Genomic DNA, 20305 nt, shown 5'->3' on the forward strand with positions numbered 1-20305 from the left:
AAAAAAAAAAAAAACCTAAAAGAACAAGGTTAAAAGTCTGCTGAATTAAATGGAGTAAAATGGACACTTATTTTCAATATGTTAGCATTTAAATGTCCTTATTTTACTAGAAGTCATTTGTATATCTAAGGTCAAAATTGGGTCTTAACTCTGAGAATTTAGAAACAGCATGATGAATCACCCCAAATCTTTTAAGGGATTATATATGGAAAAAAGGACCAAATTTAATTTTTCCAAATTAAACACCAGACTGCAAACAGAATGAACATCATACATTTTAACTTCACATAACCATTTTCAAATTCAGAGTTCTGGGTAAAGCAACTTCATAGCAGACACAATATCTTATTAGTACCTTTTATGTTAGTATATATAAAACATAAATTACAATTATTGAAAGAGAGTTTTATGACACTTCTAGTTGCTAAAATTCAAAGCAAAACAACTCCTACACATCATTTTCCTGTGTAGAGGACAAACTTAGCACATAATAGAAAACTATATTTAAATGAAATTGTTGATTCTTCTGCCTCCAGAGTTTGAAACCCTTACCAGGAAGTAGAATTCCAGATGCCAAACACTCCATTACTCGTCTCAAGGCCTCCCCAGCGCCCAAAGGTCTATTACAAGTACCTATAGACTTTTCACATATAAGCTCTAGTGGCTAGAAGATATTAAATTACAAATTAGTACATGCACCAAGTGTTAAAAGGTTTCCAGTTAAATGTGAGCTGACATTTCTATCTACAATGGAGGCCAAAAGGTTAAAGTCCATTTAACATTTAGGGCCCAATTAACTTTTTCCCACTTGATTATCAAGTTTTACCCCAGCCAGAGTGCTTAAATCAACTCTTTTTGAGAGTACATATTCAGAAGACTTTTTGCTACAAAAAGTTTATTTTCAGTTACCCTGAAAGGATTACTAAAGAAACTGCAGTCATCTAACTTAACAAAGATTTAACAAGCCTTCATGTAGGTTAGTAATGGCCAATAAATAATCAGTGTTCAAACCCAGCCCACCTATCTCCCACTTTACCTAGGATGGACTCAAACCATAATAAGACTTCATTCCAGACATCCTGCCCCAAGTAGTACAACTGGAATTAAAAAAGGACCAAATCTCCATATTTAATAAACTAAAAGGTTCATAATGCCAATATCAAAGTAATAATTGTTAAATTAACCTAAAATAACCCTTTATAACTTCACTTGTTTTATAATGTTCTTTACTGGATCAAGCATAATAATTTCCAAATTAATTAAGTTTGGCAACATACATTTTAAACTACGGTTAACTGTACTATTCACCTAACTTTAATTACTAATATGAACTTATTTTTAAATGTCTGTACTCAAAAGAGAAAGGAAAACAAGATATGGGAACCTTATACTGGTATACCAGGTAATTTTTATTTTAAATGGAAGCAGCACTGAAAGAGAAATGTGCCAGTCAAGCATCTTTTCCAGGCAGTAGGTCAATAATAATCAACCATCAGTGGAGAGTAAAAGTGCAGGAAGACACTCACTTTTAACAGGTAAAGAACCTTTTGTCAGAAAAATTATCTCAGTCTCTATAATATGAATATGATGAAGTAAAAGAGACATTTTTCATATATAAGCTCTAGTGGCTAGAAGATATTATATTACTTATTAAATTTACATATTTTACAAATTAATGTAAATTTATAAATATAAATGTATGTATAATACAAATTAAATTCATAAAAAAGAAATCATATAAAAACCTCTATAATTTTTTCCCAGAACAAAAATAGATAAATGCACACCTTAGCTAATTCAGAATACAGTAACATATAATTTCTACAGGATTTCCTCTGACTATAGTTTCATAATTTGCTTTTAATCATATTTAAGTACTTACCCATCCTTTTAATGGTGCCCATGTGGGGACTCTGTTGCACAAATCACGGAGAATGCGGAGGACAATTACACATGACTTTAATCCATTTGCCCTTGCCTAAAACAAACAAAATGATTCCAATATCCCTGTTGAAATCCATTCTTCATTTTAAGGACACTGATCATGGACAGGTTATTTAAAATGAATACTAATTGGTCAATCTTCATAAGTTGTCAAGCAAACCGAAAACTCAAGTTATTAAAAGTAGTAAAATTATGGTTTAGGAAGGCAGAGTTTAAAGTAAAGGAAGTATATTATTAGAATTGGTTTTATAGCCTCATGGCAACTCCATTTTTAGCTTTTCTCACCCATGTTTGCATTTTATAAGCTGTCATTTGAAATTCAGAGTACTAAGTCCAAAAGGATTATATGACAATTAAACATCATTAACTATAGTAGAAGCTATAGTAGGCACTACACCTAAATTGAATCATTTACCCCTACAATAACACTAAGAGGTAGAGCGCACCCCATTTTATATATTACACAGAAACCATTAAGTGACAGGTGTTCCAAATGAAACCTGCAAAAGGTTACAGTAACAATAAGAGAATAACAAAAAGCCAACCTGAAACCATTTGGCATGTCGAAGAGACGCCAAGGCGTTCAGGCATTTCTGCCTGTCCAGTAAGTCCGGAGGATCTTTCATCGCAACTTTTTCTAATGGGAAAATGGAATAAAGAGAGACAGATACAATTTGACCAAGGGATTCCTGTCAAATTACCAAACAATAAAAATAAAAAGAAGAGCAGCATATGAGTATAACTAATAAGACTCCCAGAAGATTTCAGGTTTTGGCTTTGTTGCTTTCTTTTTAGATTATGTGCACTATCATTACTTGGGTAAATCATCAATAGAGCCATTCTGCGCCCAAGTACAACAGGAGCACAAAGGCATTCGCTCAGTCAGTAAACAAATCAATGATCACTGCTACATACAGTCTGGGATCTTATTAAGCATGTATGTAACATCACAGGGCACAAAATAGGTACATAGCACTTTTCCTTTGACAAGGTACAAAGAGTAGAAATCTGGGACCAACAGCAATAACAACTTTTCTTTATAGAAGAAGGGATTTTAATCACTAATCAGTTCTTAAGGAAAATTAGGGCTTAGGTCATCAATTTGAGATATACTAACAATACACTGAGCATGGCAATTTTATTTTACAACAAAATTAACTCATCCAACAAGATAACCATTAATAGAAACTTTACCCCACTGAGGAGAACTCTTCCAGTGTAACCATGGAGCTCTCTGTTTCTTCTCTAAACCAAAATTATTAAAACTAAAATATGAAATATGGTGAAATACATTTCAAGTTTTGCATACCTTTTTTTCCCCAAAAAGCAGCAAAGAATACTATTGAAGTACAACTATCTGACTTGCCTTAACATTTCAGAGTTGGACTGGATGGCCAGGAGCAGCAAAATTAAGAACTCAAACATGTGATTAGTGACAAATATTCATATTTGAGAAGATGTCACAAGATACTAAATCCATGTTTAGATAGCCAAATTTATTTCCTCTTAGCCGCTAAAAAGTGGGTTTTTAAACTTTTGAAGAATCGCTGCATTAATTTAAATGCATATAACATACCAATGTTTCTTGGAGAAGTCTTTGTCTAATCCAATTAAGTCGTATTTACCTTCCTCTTTTAAGAACTCACAGAGCCCACCAACACTTCCTGGTACAATCAGACAGTCACAATCTCAGCAGTATGTTTATGAGGGCTTTCTTTATTGGCTTCAACATGTCAAGGCTGAAGTGCTACACACTTATTTTCTGACCAGGTGAGCCCTACAGCAGATACTTGCATTGTTTCACATTAATATCTGCCAACAAATTCACAATACAGGGTCTCATTTCATTACCCCTTTTTCCTCATAAAATGGAAAGCCTCAAAAAGAAATGATAATGTGCTTTTATTTATAAACATAAGCAAACACACTATAGGTATTTACTTCATAGGCGACCTAGTTCCTGTCTTTGCGTAATTCTTTTGAATGACACAAAACACAGAAGTAATTCATTTTCGTGTTTACATGTCAAAATGTTTAACTGTGGTCAATACAAGCATCTGTGTAAAGCTCACATACAAAGCAGAACTACTATAAATGAACAGTTAGAATCTCTTAGAAGTTAGACATGACAAAGGTTGACTGACTGCTAAATAATGTAATCTCAAGAAAAGGAATAGACCATGCTTATTTTTTAGGACTTTTAGAGTAAAGCAAACTATGTTTCATTCTGTCATTGGATCAAGTAGGAGTATCAGGAAAGGCTAGAGGGCAGGAGAGCGGCAGGGGGCAAGATCAGTGGAAGAGGGGAGGGGTCAGAGGAAGTCTGGGTAGGAAGAGACAAGGCCAAAGAGCTCCGTTTCAACTTTCTGATGCTGCTGTCTGGTGAACAGCTTGTAATTAACATCTGCTCATCACCACACAGACAGTTTTACAGGGGAACAATGGCAAAAGTGTTTAGATAAATTCTCTTATTCCCAAAGTCAAATTATATTCATTAATTCTTATTTTAAAAAACTAGTGACATCAGCTTGCTACAGACAGTCAACATTTGGAGGCAGTAGATTCTACTAAAAAGAGATGAAAGGAACAGGCAATGAACAGAAGACTTGACTGAATTCCCTTTAACATCATCATCAGCATGACCAGGTTTCTTCATGCTCTGATAGTCAAAAAGTCAAAAGATCCAAAATGTTTCAATATTCATGAGGTGAGAACAGCAGAGTGGATGTAATAATTCATCTCATTTTACCTTCTTCAAAGCTTATTTTAAAACTATATAAATTTATGTGGCACTGTAGTGCTACTTGTAAGCCTTGCTTGCCTATTTCTTTTACATAATTAATAACAGTTTTATATATTTTCATTCATTAAAAAATGTGGCAATCACAGAATTGCTGCTGGAAAAACACTGCACTTCTCAAAGTAGAACCTCGAATTTAACATTTCTGTATAAACTTTAACATAGGTGTTTCAGTTTTGTAGAGAAACAAAGCTTTTCTAGTAAAAAAGGTATCTTGGTGTCTTTAAATCAGAAACAATGGAACTATGAACCATTTCATTTTTTTCCTATAGTGACCAGTATAACAGATTTAAAAAAAAAAAAAAAAAACATAGGGGCTAGTAACAAAAATGCCAAAAGCAAAGAAAAACAGCTTTTAAAAAATTCACTGCTCAATAACCTGGCATCAGAGCACGAAGGTACATAAAACATTCTAAACAATGGAAGCACTGAAAGGAAGTCTATTATGCCTAACTTTTATTTGGTTAGGGGTTAGATCTGTGACCAGAAACACACCGTCCTGCAGGAAATGTTGGTCAGTTTCTCTCCATCCCTTACATGCAAGCTAACTCTGCCTGTTCACAAAAACACTAGCCTGCAGATGGGGCAGGGAAAAGCCAGAACATGATTGTGTTAAATAGAATTTATGTGTCTGGAACCTGAGTTCTTCAAAGATAAAACAATCAAGCTGGGTTATCATGAAGACCTCCCTGACATTTCAAAGTTGGAATGAAGCTGAGCTACTGAGTGCATACTGACAGAATCTCCAAGGTAGCCTGAAGAGATCCGAGCAGTCCTTCTCTCAATTCCTTGAGGCTGTGTGAAGAGCAGACATTATGCTTCAAGTCACTATCCATGAGAAACCTCAGGCTACAATAATATGAACAGGTAAATGTAGCATGAAGGTAAAACAGAGCACTGTTATCCTAGTTTATGACAGAAACATCACTAGATATGACTTTTCTGCAATGCCTCAGTAGGCAGTGGGCCACTGGAAAGATAGTGGCTACAGGTTTACACAGGACAAGGCAAGTCAAGCAGCTGGGGAAGGCAGGAGAATAAAACTGCAGCATTGTTAGAAATCCTCGTTGTGACCTTTGGACTAGGCCTCCACCTAACAGGACTCACACTAGTGAACTTCTGACAAACCGCACTGGAAGTTCACACTGGCAACTAAGGGGCGCTTGGGCAACTTTTTTGTGACACCCTGAGAATCTCCCCTAATATTGAGCACTGCAGTTTATCTCAGTCTAAGTTATCACAAGTGCCTTTGAAGTTTCCCTATCCACTTGGTTTCAAAGTATGGTAAATACAGTAAGCAGATGGATTTATCACCCTCAGCAAATATACTTCTGGTTTAAAATCACAAGCACCAAAAGCAGCTTGGACCATGGGACGCTCAGAAAAACTAAATCAGCTAAGATCTCCTACGATCATCCTATATAGTAACTGGACTTGAGAGTCAGAAGAGATGGGTGAAACATCAGACTTTCTTCATTATAAAACAGGACAACTATCTACCTCATAGCTGCTGCTGCTGCTAAGTCGCTTCAGTAGTGTCCGACTCTGTGCGACCCCATAGACGGCAGCCCACCAGGCTCCCCTGTCCCTGGGATTTTCCAGGCATGAACACTGGAGTGGGTTGTCATTTCCTTCCCCAATGCATGAAAGTGAAAAGTGAAAGTGAAGTCACTCAGTCGTGTCCGACTGTTTGCGACCCCATGGACTGTAGCCTACCAGGCTCCTCTGTCCATGGGATTTCCCAGGCAAAAGTACTGGAATGGGGTGCCATTGCCTTCTTCACCTCATAGCTATTGAGAGTTAAATCATATATGAGAAAGTGCTTATAACACAGTAAGTTATAAAATACCTTAGCAAAGCAAAATCTTTAATATATATATATTACTTGAATTCTGAGATGTCCATTGTTAATGCTTCTTACACACCAAACAGTTCTATTTGATCAGATAATATGCTAGCTACAAAAATTAATTTAACAGGTTTTAATTGCCTTCTAAGTATTAGGTACCACTCAAGGTGCTATGGATAAAGGACATGGGTAGGGAAAAAGACATCTGTCTCAATGAACCATAAACTTTACATTAATAGTAAGTCAGCTCATTACTAGCACTGCAGCAAATACAGTATACTGATTTCAGTACTACACATCAATGGGTATTTAACAGTTTAACTCTGTTTATGTTTACTACTTCAAACCTATTATTACACATTATTCTCACTGTAAATTCAAGGCACTTTGAGTAGATGAGTTTGTGCTGTGACTTTTTGTTTACTAAACTAACTACCACTGTTTACTAATCAATCACTTTGTGCTGGGTATTATACAGGTCATATTATTACATAAATTCTCTCAAACAACTTCTAAAGTATTCATTACCCACATTTTGAAGTGAAGACATATGTCCAAGGCACACAGTAACAGTTAATGGAGTTAAGGGTCAAACACTTGGCTGCCACCAAGGTCTGTGTTCTTTTTGCTATGCCTTCTTTAGCAGGAAGCATGTAGTAATGCATGTATGTGTGCATGTTAGGTCACTTCAGTGTGTGTGATTCTTCGGGACTCCAAGGACTGTAGCCTGCCAAAGTCCTCTGTCCACGGGATTCTCTAGGCAAGAATACTGAGTAGGTTGCCATGCCCTCCTCCAGAGGATGTTCCCGACCCAGGGATCTAACTCACGTCTCTTATGTGTCTCCTGCATTGGCAGGAGGTTCTTTACCATTAGCGCCACCTGAGAAGCCCCATATAGTTATAGGGAATGGTTATTCTACAGGGCCTTCAAGTAAAGGGTTAGAATATAGAAAGAAGGCTGACAGCACAGGAGGACTCTTACCTGTGAAACAGTAAATAATACCAAAGAAATTCACTATAGTCTGGCCACTGAAAATCCAAACAGCAATAGGAAATGAGTAATTAGCTAGAGCCACTTCTGCAGAAACACACTGAGAAGAAAAGTGTGGTGCTCTCACCAGATTCAGTCCTCCAGTTCTGCCTGCTCTCAGACATTTTTCCTTTTTGATTTTACCCAAATATGTCCCAAGGAAAGGGAAACACATGAGGTATATACTGTGAACAGCCGGTTTGTTCTGTGGGAGAAGAGAAGTTGATATTCTGCAGGAAAATCTCTCCCCAAAAAGTATTTACAACGCGAATTTTTTTAAACTTTGAGAAAGAAAATGAGTGCATATTTTTTTAAAGAGATTTCTCTCAAACTTAGAAATTCCTGGAACCCAAATGAATCTGTACTTTGACCCCATGCAGCTGAAAAGAACTGCATCAAGGCAAGAGGAGTTATCTGGTGGGATGAAAGAAATCCTATAGAACTGTACAGCTCAGGTCTTAAACACTTACACTGGATCCTCAGTTACCCAATAACACACAAAACTGCTAGCACAGATCTAAAAATTTCGACAAAGTCTAAATTAGACAAAACGAGCAAATTATGAGAGATAACAGGTGAGTGGGCAGGGCTGTGAGGTTAAGGAAAACAGCAAAGCAAATCTTGCTGCCATTCAAAAGGAGAGGAAGTAACGTGTAAAAAATTAGATTCAAGCTGATTCTTTCATCTTATCTGATCCCACGCAATTATGTTAACATCAGCTGATGAGATTGAGCTTATAAAGAGGTCTTGCAATCCTTTAATAACCTGAACACCTTGAACAGACTATGACTCCCCTACTCCACTGCAAATTCCATTCTGCAATAACTAGTCTTCTAGTAAGGGTATAACATACTAAGATCTGTTTTCAGGTCCTCTGAACCTAGTAATAAAGGCAACAGACTAAGCTTAGAGTTATCACTGAAACCATAAAATCCCATGTAAGTGCACAAAACCATGGAGGGAAAGAAGCCTGTTGTTCTCAATGCTTTCAAAGTAATGGGAGAGATGTCTCCAGCTGCAAGCAAACATTATTTAGTCTTTGGCAACTTCAAATCTAGACAAATTTAGCCTCTGGCAACTTCAGTCATCTTCTCATCTCTCTATACTCAAATAATTTTTAATAATATCTATAACTATACTTAGAAATGGTTAGTTTTACACTAGAGGGTCAAATAGAACACAGCTTACCAGAATTAACAGAATTATCTTGATACTTCAGAAATCATTTTATAGTTCTACAGTTAATGGTGAACTGTAATGCTGTTAAAGAAATTAAGCCATTTAAGATTGGTTCTTCAGAGGTGTTAGAGATACTATATACAGCCCAAAAGAAAAAGTACAGGGATAAACCCAATTACAGAGTGGATGTACTTTAATTTTAAACTATGATTCATAAATGCACCTAGTTTCTATCTGTTGGGTATGGTATAGCTGGTTTTAGTACCCAAAGGACTTCTTTAAAAAGGAAGTCTATCACTTTTACTTTAAGAAATCCTATGAGTCATGCCTTCAAAACTTGAAATTCTAACATCTCTGATAAAATGTGTCTTTTTCTTCCTTTATCGTCAACTTGAAATAAATTAAGAAACTGACCAATACTTCTTGCTGCACTGGTATTTCAGGTAGGGGAGTAAACAATGGAACTTGCTGAATATCTAGTGATGAAAAACAGCAACAGGGAGTCCTTGATGGCCCAGTTAGGCCACACTGCCTCTAAACTGTCATAACAGAGAGGCCAGTTGGTCAAAGGTCTGACACAGGAGAAATAGCACACGGCAAGTTTCTAGAGACAGGACTAAGAGGCAGAAACAAGCTGATGTGAAAGGATAAAAATATTTAAAAAGAAATCCAGCTCCAAAAGTACTTCTTAAAACGGAATAGATTTCTCACTCCACTTTTATTTGACGGCATTGCTATGCAGAAATTCTTTTTAACTTCAGAAGAAAGTCAGATTAAAATTCCCACATATATAAAATCCTAAATGTTAAAAGGATCACACACCTCCTAGAAAAAAATTTTTACTAAAGATTATTTTAAAAAAAAATAAAAAGCCCCCTAATTTATCTCTCTTACATTACAAAACACTTAGGCAATTAAAGCATAATTCTTAAAAAGTTACGGAGTTACTACATGTAAAATTGAAAACAGTACTGTTTTGAACCACATTTAACCCTAAAATCAGACCTAATAACCAAGCTACCCAGAACAGGTTAGCTGATACCAATAGCAATGCAAAACTAGACAAAGTAAAACAGAACACCGAAACAGTATAAAAATTAAAGTGGATTTAAAACCAACATAAGCACAGGTTTTTCTGAATTAACATATTTTAGGTTGAATATAAACATTTTGAATATAAACATTTTTGCAAAATACAGAGATCGTATAGGAATAAATCTGCTTAAAATACTCTGGCAAAAAACAAAAGACAGATTATTTCTTAAATCCACTGAACATAATTAGTGCAGCATTTAAGAGAGGTCTTATGTGAACAAAACAAATATGTATTTATATATACACATCTATGTCTCACTATATATACATATACATATATATACACATGTGTACCTCCGTCCTTCTTCTCCAATTCGTCTCTAATTAGAGGGGAAGTAAGTATCACCTTCAAAGTTAGCGTGGGTTCTTTTGTATTCCGAATTATAATAGATGCCTCATCTACACATTGTTCCACTTGATATTTCTCTTCTGTGAGTTTCTGAAAGTCACCAAGATTTCAAATACAGCCAATTAATTAAAATTTCAAAAAATGAATGATTCCCCCCTTAGTCTTGGTTTTCAAAAGTTATTAACGATTAGTTTTTACTGTTCTGAAAGAGTAATCTTTAGTTCTTTAGGGTGGAAGTAACATTTCTCTCTCCCAACTTACCGGCGAATCCTCTTTCTCCATCCCTCAAAAAGCAACCACAAGGTCAATCATCTATTCAATTATCAAACAACATTTAAAATCATTCTTTCTAATATTTGAAAGTGAAAGTTACCAAAAGCATCATTATACAACAAAAGGTAAATTATTGTTCTTGAAATTATTACAAAGGACTTATATAGAATAGTAAGTTGCTGGGAATGCTCTCTAAACCAATATCTTTTTTGATAGGACAACCTAAACAGGAACTCCTACTTGCTAATAAAGATTTATAAATATAAGATTATCTAATCTTTTATGTAAGATTATGTAGATTTTTAAAGAAAATCAAGTAAGAATAAATGCAAATGGATCTCTGCACAATCACTCATCAGTAGAAAGGTTAATACAAACAAGTAACTAACTTCCCGTCTCTAACAAGAGGTGTCAGAAATCACTCCAGTGAGACCTTCTCTGGGACAAGTCATCTGACATCCACACGGAAATGTTCACTGCTTCTTTTAACAATTATACAAAAAATTATCACCAACTAGGATTGCTTTTAAGTATACATTTAATGTATTGCTATACATTAAATATATATAGTTTAGTTACACAGGGCCTTTCTTGGTGGTAAAATTTAATATATATTACCTAATATAAATAGTTGAACAGAAACACTACTGGGTCTCTCTACTCATCAACTGTGCATTAAGGGAACTCAAAGTCATTTATATAAGAACAGCATTTTACCATTAAACATCCAAAAAAAGACAGAAAACTGAAAATTCATTACCCTAATTTTGAACAGAGGAAACCAAGAAAGGGAAAGGCCACATAGTGGCTGGAAAAGCCAGAACTAGAGTACAGATAAAAAAGCAGGAAACTGCTCACATTCACTGTGCATAAGAGCAGTAAAGATGTCTCAGAGAAAAAGCACAGTCAATTTTTCAACTGTACATGCAGATCACTCTTTAAGACACATCCAGAGTAATGAAATATGATATGAGTATTGGGCTAGACTAATTCTAAGTGACTCTGGTTTTGGTCATCCTTCTTCCTCTGCTCAAGGGAAGTTCTAAAATCACCATAGAAAAGAGTACATAGAGAAAAGGTCTGATACAATCCCAATTAATTAAGGTACCCTGATAACTCAAAGTTTTGCTATGATAAGTGTTCAGGGAAACAGTTTTTAATTCATAAGGAAATAAGTTCGTATTGTATCAGAGATTGGTTTTCCAAACGAACACCAAGAAAAAAGGGGTAGGCACGGAATAAATGCAAAAATCCCATTTTAAATGATTTTCTAAACATTTTTGTATTAATAATAAGATGTCCATGCTTGTGTGTACATATAAAGGCATAGCAAATATGTGTACATATATAAATTAATATAAAGTGAGTATACAATTACATCCCCATTTATTTGGGTACCTCTACCCAAACAGCTACAGTCATGGATCCCAACCATCACACAAAGCCACTGGTTTCATTGCTGGATAACTCTATTGGCTATGTTAAAATCAGATATGTTTCTTAAAATGTCCACCACTGGTCTTAAGAGTTCAGGCCACTTTTGCTCTTCAAAGATGTGAAGATACTTGTATCTTTTTTCAGCTTCTCTAGTGTAAAAAGCCCTAGTCTCTTCAAATTTGAAACAGTTTACACAGTCTGCATTCTCTCCCAGGCCCTTCCCTCAAACACTTGCTAGCCTGACAAAAAGTTTAAAACTGTAGTGCCCAGAAATAGAAAATACAGAGTTCACACAGTTGTGAACTACACTGAGAAAGCTCTATTAGTACAACTGAAGCTCCAATTTCCTGCATCTTCAATACTGAGAAATACAACAGATCTTCAATTTCTTACAGCTGATTTTCAACCCTTTTCCCATCCTGACACACTGAAAATATGACCACTCATATAAAACAGAACTCACTAAAGAGAACAGAAAAGGAGGTGAGATGGTTGGAAAAGCCTCCATATGTCCAACTCTTTGCTGATTACTCTAGTACAAATTTAAGAATAACAATGTTCACTATAATAAAAGCAGAAATAAATGTAAAAATGGAAAAAAGATGGATTTTACAACATTAACATTCTAATAACAAAAAGTATAGTCAGAAACCCGTTACTGAACTTTCTTTACTGTACTCCATGTTGCTTACCACTCTCCCTTCTCAAATGATCACACAATGATTTAGTCTTTAATCTTTTATATCTTTCTTTAAAAGAAATGAATTTAACCCTTGAAAGAACAGAAACTTTCCTTCAATCAGAACTGAAAATGGAAAAATCAAATATATTTGCTCACTTAGAAAGTAAGTGTTAAGATCTAAAAATGATTTTTTTTAAAAAGTGCTCCAGAAATTAATATAGGAGAATGTGTCAACAAGTAACACAAATTTGAGTTTCAGGAACGGCAGATTAAAGTCAGGAAGATGGTTCTGAAAATCAGTTGGTGAATATGAAAGAAAATGATCCAGTAACAAAGCTAATAAAGACAAATTTAGAATTCATTTTACTTTGGGGGGAAAAAGGTCTCCACAGAAGAAATACAAATAAAGGAAACCAACTACAAAAAAAGAGAGCATTCAACAACTCACAGTTCAGCCTTGTGTACTGATATCTATTTATGCAACATGGATTGAAGGACTAACTGATATAAAATCATCAAAAAGATGTAATCTAATTATACCAAAGGTAACATATCTGAAAATGAAAGGTGATCACAGTTTTCAACTGACCCTTGGAGCAGGCTGGTAGAGCAAGTCCTAAAGTGACCACAGCCCTGGACCAACCAGTTGCCTTCAGCCCTGGGGAGCCTTCAGCCTCCGGCAGCATCCTCCAGGAAACATGACAACAGTAAAATTCTCTAAATGCATCCCAATATGAAAAAGGCTCGAAAACAAGGAATTAATAGTGAGTTTCTATTAACAGAATGAATGAATGAAATGAAATTAACAGAGTCGTCAATTTAAAAAATTAGCATCTATCAAAGTTTCCAGTTGTCCAGGCTCTTTTTGTTCTTTTCCACCCTATATCAAACCTTCTAGAGAGTTTTATAACATTGAGGGGCCTACTCTGGAAAACATGAAGACTCTCAGCAACATACGTCTGAAAAATTTAAGACTGTACTTTGAATACTAATCACCAGAAGTTTGCCTTAGATGTGATGGATGATGCACAGACCCAGAGTAGCCGTCTGTACCTACCTTTTACGTTATCAATTTCTTTTTATTAAATTAATGAAGATCACTACCTATTTTTACCTTTTCACAAATTCTCCTAGAGGTACAATTAAACTGTACTCACCTGAATCTGAATAGGAAGATTATCTTTGACTGTATTTAACAGGGTCTCTGTGGGTTTGTCTTTGCACATTAAAACCAGCTCCAAGTCCATATCATCTTTAATCAGCAAGCCTTTTGCAACCAGGCCAATCCTCATTACACCACACAATGTCCGACCACCTTGATCCCTAAAAATAAAAGTCTGAATGATTACTTTCACAGCCTACTTCTGAAACTATAACTTAATCATCACTTGGTTTTCTGGATATCCATATGAATTGATAAGGGAGAACATAAATCCAGATATCCAAAATTCCACAAAAGTAAGTCTCAGATTTAAGGCTCATAAACTACCTTACACAAAGAACCAGTAGGGAGACTGTTTCAAATGATAGATCTCTCAATTCTTTATTAAATCTATACTGCTTAGGAAAATCCAAAAATACTGTATCCCCTTAAATATCTTTTCAATTATTCAAACTTCCTCCTTTTACCTTTTAATTAGCAAGTAAAGAATTGTGACAAACATGAACACCGTGGTATACTAAGAAAGAGCATCAGAGTGGAAATGAAAAGACCTGACCTCTGCTCCTAGCAGTGCCTTCTGGCTCAGTATCTGTAACTGTAAAATGGCTATTGGCTGGGTAAGCCTTAGCTCTCTCCTTGTAGCTGTAGCATTCTAGGAATCCATAAAAGTTTATGGGGAAAGCAGAATAATGTGATAAAAGTGAAGAGCTGAGGAACCCAAAGATGATCTGCCAACACACACATTCCAAATCCAGTGGTAACCAGAAGAACGCACATTCAAAGAATATCAAGTCATGAATGGTGCATAAGAATAACATTAATATCTATCCTTGATTTTAATACCTAAAGCTTATTAGTTCATTCCCCTCAATTACAAATGAAAATGTAACTCAACTTAATGGTCATTCAACAAATAAGCAAGTGTTTGAATATGGAGAACATACTCCAAATTCTCCTGCTTCAGAGGCTCACACTGCAGATTAAGTACAAAAGCTGTTTAAAACCTGCTTAAGAAGGAAGACAAATGTGACATCTGAGAACAAACTGCATGCCACAAATCTCATTTAGACCTAACAAAGAGCCTGCATTTGAAAGACAAGGAATGAGAATCTCAAAACTGGTGATTAATTGTTCAAGTTCACAGAGAGTAAAATGGTTCTGCAGTCCATGGGGTAGCACAGAGTTGGACATGACTGAACAAGTGAACAACAGATTCAAACTCAAGATGATATGACCACAACACTCAAGCTCTTTACGTTATGACTGCATCATAATTTCAGAAAAGAGAAAGATCAAAATTAGAGACTTCAAGCAAGGCAAACTTCAAGAGTGACTTCAGCAGAGTCATGATTTGGTTAAAGAGAAAAAAAAGGTCATTCTAGCTGAGGGCAGAGTCAGTAGAGTTGAGCCCAAGTTAGCAGAGTTGGAGAATGAACTGGAGAAAAGAGAAACAGAATAGTGGCAATGGAAACAAGACAGGAAATCATAAATAACTCAGCCACAGCTCAGTGCCTGGCACACCTGAGTCAATAAACATTAAAGCAATGAAAAATTATAAGGGTGGTACAAGTATAAAAAGAAATAAAAATCATTTTGAAGCAAGTAAACCAAATATAGGGCATTATTTGATATTAAGAATAGAGTCTGTCATCTTTGATTATTTTTTCCTCTGTATTCCTATTCTTTCATCTTTCTCCGAAACCTAGTAACAGTTTATAAATTCTCCCCTCATAATCACTCTTAAACCCGTCTTCAAACTAGCTTCTTTTCAGGCTCTTACTACGTCTCACCTAACTCCTAGCATCTCATCTACTGTATAGAGTATGTTACAACCAGAGCAGTCTTCCAAAGGCACAACAAGGACGGAACTCTGCCTGCGTCTTTCCTGGTGTCCCACTGAACACTTAGACATGGGCTTATTGGGAAGCAATTTAGGAATGAGCATGACTTCCTGTTTCGAATCCTGGATCTGCCACTTACTATATGACACTGGACAAATTACAAATTACTTGACTTTGAGTCTATTTCTTCATTTGTTAAAAAAAAAACAACAGAGTAATACCTTCCTCAGAGCAGTACTGAGAATATCACTTATTAATAATTAGCATAAGTAATGAACTTAGCCCAGAGCCTGGCATATATTAATAGCTCAATAAAAAATAGCTATTATTCTTTAAACAGTCCCGATACTTTTTCCTGATACTTTTTCACACCTAGATCCTTGCTGATATTTATTTTTTCTTCTACTTTCACTGTCTGACAATTACAAATTGTCACTCTCTGGAGAGCCAACTGCAAATGCTACCTCCTTTGTGAGGATTTTTCTGATCCCCAGACCCCACACCTAGTCTTTCCCTGCTCTGTACTTTCACGTTTTGGTCATGGATAATCAAAGTGAAGATGTGAAGAAAAGTAGATCTGAGTCTGACAGACTTGAATGTGAATCCTGACTCCACCACACACTCAGTGACCTTAAGCAAGGTAAATTTGTTATCAATTCTGAGTCACTCTTTCTTCATAACCAAATATGAAGCACTGGAAATTTAAGTAAAATGGGGGTGGAGGACAGGCAACAGTAATAGAGACTAGCAGATTTGTTGTAAAATAATGTGAAAAGTAATCTGATACAGTAATTGGCACTCAATAAACAGTAGATGTTATTAACTAGCCCTTATTAGCTTGCTTATTACATTCTATACCATAACTATGATATACTTGGTCTTACCATGTAGAAGACAGCAAGACTGAGCAGAGAAACTAAGTCTTAATTCAGTTCTAAATTTTAGTAATGAATTTGAATATGAGGTATTATAAAGCAAGTGACCCCAACAGGGAATTAATTTAAATTAAGCTAAATACTTAATATTTCTAAAATACATATAGTGGGAACTTGTGAGTCAGTTTGTAAAGAGGTAAAACACGAGCACACAGGTAAAAGCTGTCTAACAGTGCCTGGCAATAGAAGGTCCTTAATAAATACAAACAAGCCCTCCCTGTCTCTGGGCCCTCTGCAGTGCTTAGCACACATCAGGAGCATAATTTGTGTCTATGACCACAACAGCTCTGTCTGGAAGCCATGCCTGCCTCTTTTTTTTATATAAAATAGGGACACAATCATTCTACACGTTAAGCTCTACTACACGGGAAGAATCACACCCAAGGGCTCAACCCAGGAATGTTTCACAAACTGGAAACACTTTACAGAGTTCACACAACACTATTTAAAAATTCAAACAAAGCACACAGTACATCATGTTTTAAACACCTTGACAACTCAGCAACCTGATCCAGTTCAGCAAGTGTCTACTGGAGCACTTTCCAAGAGTCTGTTCAGCCTTGACAGCATAGAGATGTATTTAAAAGGACTGACTTCACTGAAAAATACTTAGAATGGTAAAAACAGCAAATCATAGAAGTTTTACCACAATAAATGGTATAAACACATTCCGACATGCAACTTAAACACGGAATGCAGGAATTCCCTAGTGATCCAGTTGTTAAGACTCGGCACTTTCACTGCCTTGGCCCAGATTCAATTCCTGATTTGTGAACTAAGATTACACAACCCCTGCAGTGTGGCCAATCAATCAGTTAATCTTTTTTTTTTTTCTTTAATAGAAAATTATTTAATTAGTATACATGTGTTCCCCATAATCTATAAGTAAGGAATTTATGACTATTTAACTTGTGCGGGGACTAAGATACAAAGAGCTTCATTATTGGATGATACTACTAATTACCAATGAACTGTATATTTTGACAGTATCTTTTTTAAACTTATCATATGCAAGAAAAAGTGAATTATATTGCCAAGAAACTTCAAGCTGACAAATCTATAGCTAATGTATATATTACCTGTAATAAGTTAACGAAGTCAAGAAAATATAATCTTCAGCTAAAAACGGATACTGATTTTCTTTCATCTGAAGATGGAAAGGTTACACTATCTTTCAGTTAAAGAAATCAATTTATCAATACTTTCCCACTATTCTTTATCTACTTATCATACTGATATAGAATTGAAAGGCTGAGAAAAAAATTCTGTAACTTCTATCCTCAATTTACCAGTTGTAGTCAAAGTAATGTTCTTAATCCTACGAATACAATGCAGTCAAATGAGCTTCCTCTTTCAAAGTAAACTATATTCTTACTCCAATCATAGTGACATTGCTCAAAACAGTAACTCTAAGTTTAGCAAGGCATAAATAGTTTCCTAGTTCTCACTCAGCTTTATCTCACTCATAACTCACTTTTGCTGCAGCACTGGAAGCACTGCTGTAATAGCTGAAGGGTCTGGTTCCCATTAGGCCATTCATTCAATACCCAATGAGCATGTACTACATGTAAGACACTACACTGGATCCTGGGAGTCGTCGAGGAAGATTCAGTCAAAAATACCTTTGGAGGACATTCTCCTGCACTCTTTCTTCTACATCAGAATTTTTAAACACCTGAAAAAATGACATTTTACGACTTCCCCAGAGACCAAAAAAAAAAAAAAACTAGTGTTTACTTCTGAATTTAGGAAACTAAACCAACACATGAAAAAGATGACATATCACAATCTCTGAAACAGAGGGGTTTTTTTAAGGGCTTATATCCCTTTTTAAAGGGATCCTGAACATCTCTATCCTGTTTCTCTGATCTAATCATTATTCCTCTTCTACTGTCCCTTCAAATTTAACTCAGAAAAATTCCACAATTACTTCCTTGTTTACAGTCATATAAACGAGAAAACCCAAAGAACACCACATACCAAGTGTAACCCAGTGGGATGGGACCCTGGACTTTCTGGGCACTACAAGTAAAGTGTCACACAAAGGTCAGGTCACACTTACTTGGAATAGGTGTCTACGGCCTCTTCCTTCTTTACTTCGGTCTCACCCTCTGCTTTTGTGCCTTTACTTGTTTCATCCAGCCAATCTGAGACATGTTTAAGAGCACACTCAACAGTAGATACCATATTCTGAACAGCTTCAAGTTCCTCCGGAGATGGATAAATTGTCGAATGTTTCACCATAACATGGCGATCATCATTGGCAAAAGATCTGATAGATCTCTGTCAGAAGATGAAAGAAAACTATTACTTTGATAAAAGAAATGGTACCTGAAAAGGATGACTTACAAATATATTTTAATCAAGTCACAGCTAATAACTGTTGTGATTAGCTATGTCAAACTGTTGTGAAACAGTTAACATTGAAACAACAAAAAAACTGCTCAAGAAAGGAAGTAAAAACCCACACCAGAAAACCTTAAATCTTTCATTCATGTTTTGGAAAAGTTCACACACATCACATTCAGTATTATGTATATTCCACCTTTTAGCTGAATAGATGTGTTTTCAATATCACATCAAAAAAGGTCATCCATATCACACATCATTGGCAAGAAACAGACACTTCCTATTTTCGGCAGAGTATATAGAAATGCATACAGGTGACTCATGATACCCAGTCACTCCTATCCAAACTGCTGAATATTTCTGCACTTTGAAAAATTGAGATTTTGTAATATAATAATATAAAATACAAAGTTATATGTGAACAAGACAGTAAAACTATGGGCCACATCAGAATCTTACTTACTTTTTGGCATTCAAACCTTTGGTGTGATGCTTTAATTTTTAAAATAGATTAGTAGGAGATATTCCAGCTTCCAAAATGGGGAAAATAAATATTGTAAAAGAATTAATTTCCCAAACTAATTTACAAATATGTACACATTCTCAATCAAAATTCCCTCAAGATAGATTCATTTTAGTATTTCACAAAAATAATTTTAAAGCTCATGGGGGTGAGGGGAGGGATCAATGACAGCATTAAGAACTATTCTACAAAGGTGGATGGGTGGTACCATTATGCTAAAATAAAATATCAAAAATTTAAAAAGCAATAATTAAAATGACATGCTGGCCCAGAAATCAGTGGAGCAGATTAGCACCTAGAAATAGAATGAATTTCATGAAATTTTAATAGAGTAGATCCTTCACACTCATGAGTCACACATCCAAAAACCTTTGAATATCTCCAAATTTACAAATACCATTAAGACACTTGTACCACTACACAGCAAAATGAACAAGCTACATTTAAAATGAATAAACTAGGAAAAGAATTTTCACCAACTATGACAAGTGATATATATGAAGTATTTAAGCAGTAAGAATATCTAGACTGCAACAGATAAATAAGCTGAAGAGGCAAATAATTCATTTCATATGAGAAGAAATACAAGTTATAGTGTCATTCATCACAGCTCACCATAAAACTAAATGACAGAGAAAATCCATCCCAAGTTAACATTTTTCCCCACCATTCACAATTAAAATATTAGTAGAGTTCCTTCTTTAGAGACCAAGTCAACTAAGTTGCTAGAACAAACCCAGAACAAATTTTTTTTAAATAAAATCTTTCTTAAAGAAATACCTTCAGACTTGCTAAACAACATATTTCAAAAACACAGATGATTAATATTTTGTGCTTTTCCCCACACTTATCTTTTT

At 35.4% G+C, this 20305-nt stretch overlaps 1 protein-coding gene across 4 annotated transcripts in view; it reads right to left on the minus strand.

The window, feature by feature from the left end:
• STRBP (spermatid perinuclear RNA binding protein) overlaps positions 1-20305 on the minus strand; it is a 151956-nt gene that overhangs the window by 52856 nt on the left and 78795 nt on the right. For all 4 annotated transcript variants that reach the window (XR_003513489.1, XM_027556221.1, XM_027556219.1 and 1 more), the window contains exons 3-8: positions 18639-18859; positions 13796-13961; positions 10192-10336; positions 2490-2581; positions 1883-1978; positions 553-664 (exon numbers count right to left, since the gene is read on the minus strand). Coding sequence is in view for 3 of the 4 variants with exons in the window: in XM_027556221.1 (XP_027412022.1) it covers positions 553-664; positions 1883-1978; positions 2490-2581; positions 10192-10336; positions 13796-13961; positions 18639-18859 (832 nt within the window). In the remaining variant the exon portion in view is untranslated. The remainder of the gene's footprint in view (positions 1-552; positions 665-1882; positions 1979-2489; positions 2582-10191; positions 10337-13795; positions 13962-18638; positions 18860-20305) is intronic.

This window comes from Bos indicus x Bos taurus, chromosome 11, assembly GCF_003369695.1.
Source record: "Bos indicus x Bos taurus breed Angus x Brahman F1 hybrid chromosome 11, Bos_hybrid_MaternalHap_v2.0, whole genome shotgun sequence".
In the NCBI taxonomy this organism is placed as follows: Eukaryota; Metazoa; Chordata; class Mammalia; order Artiodactyla; family Bovidae; genus Bos; species Bos indicus x Bos taurus.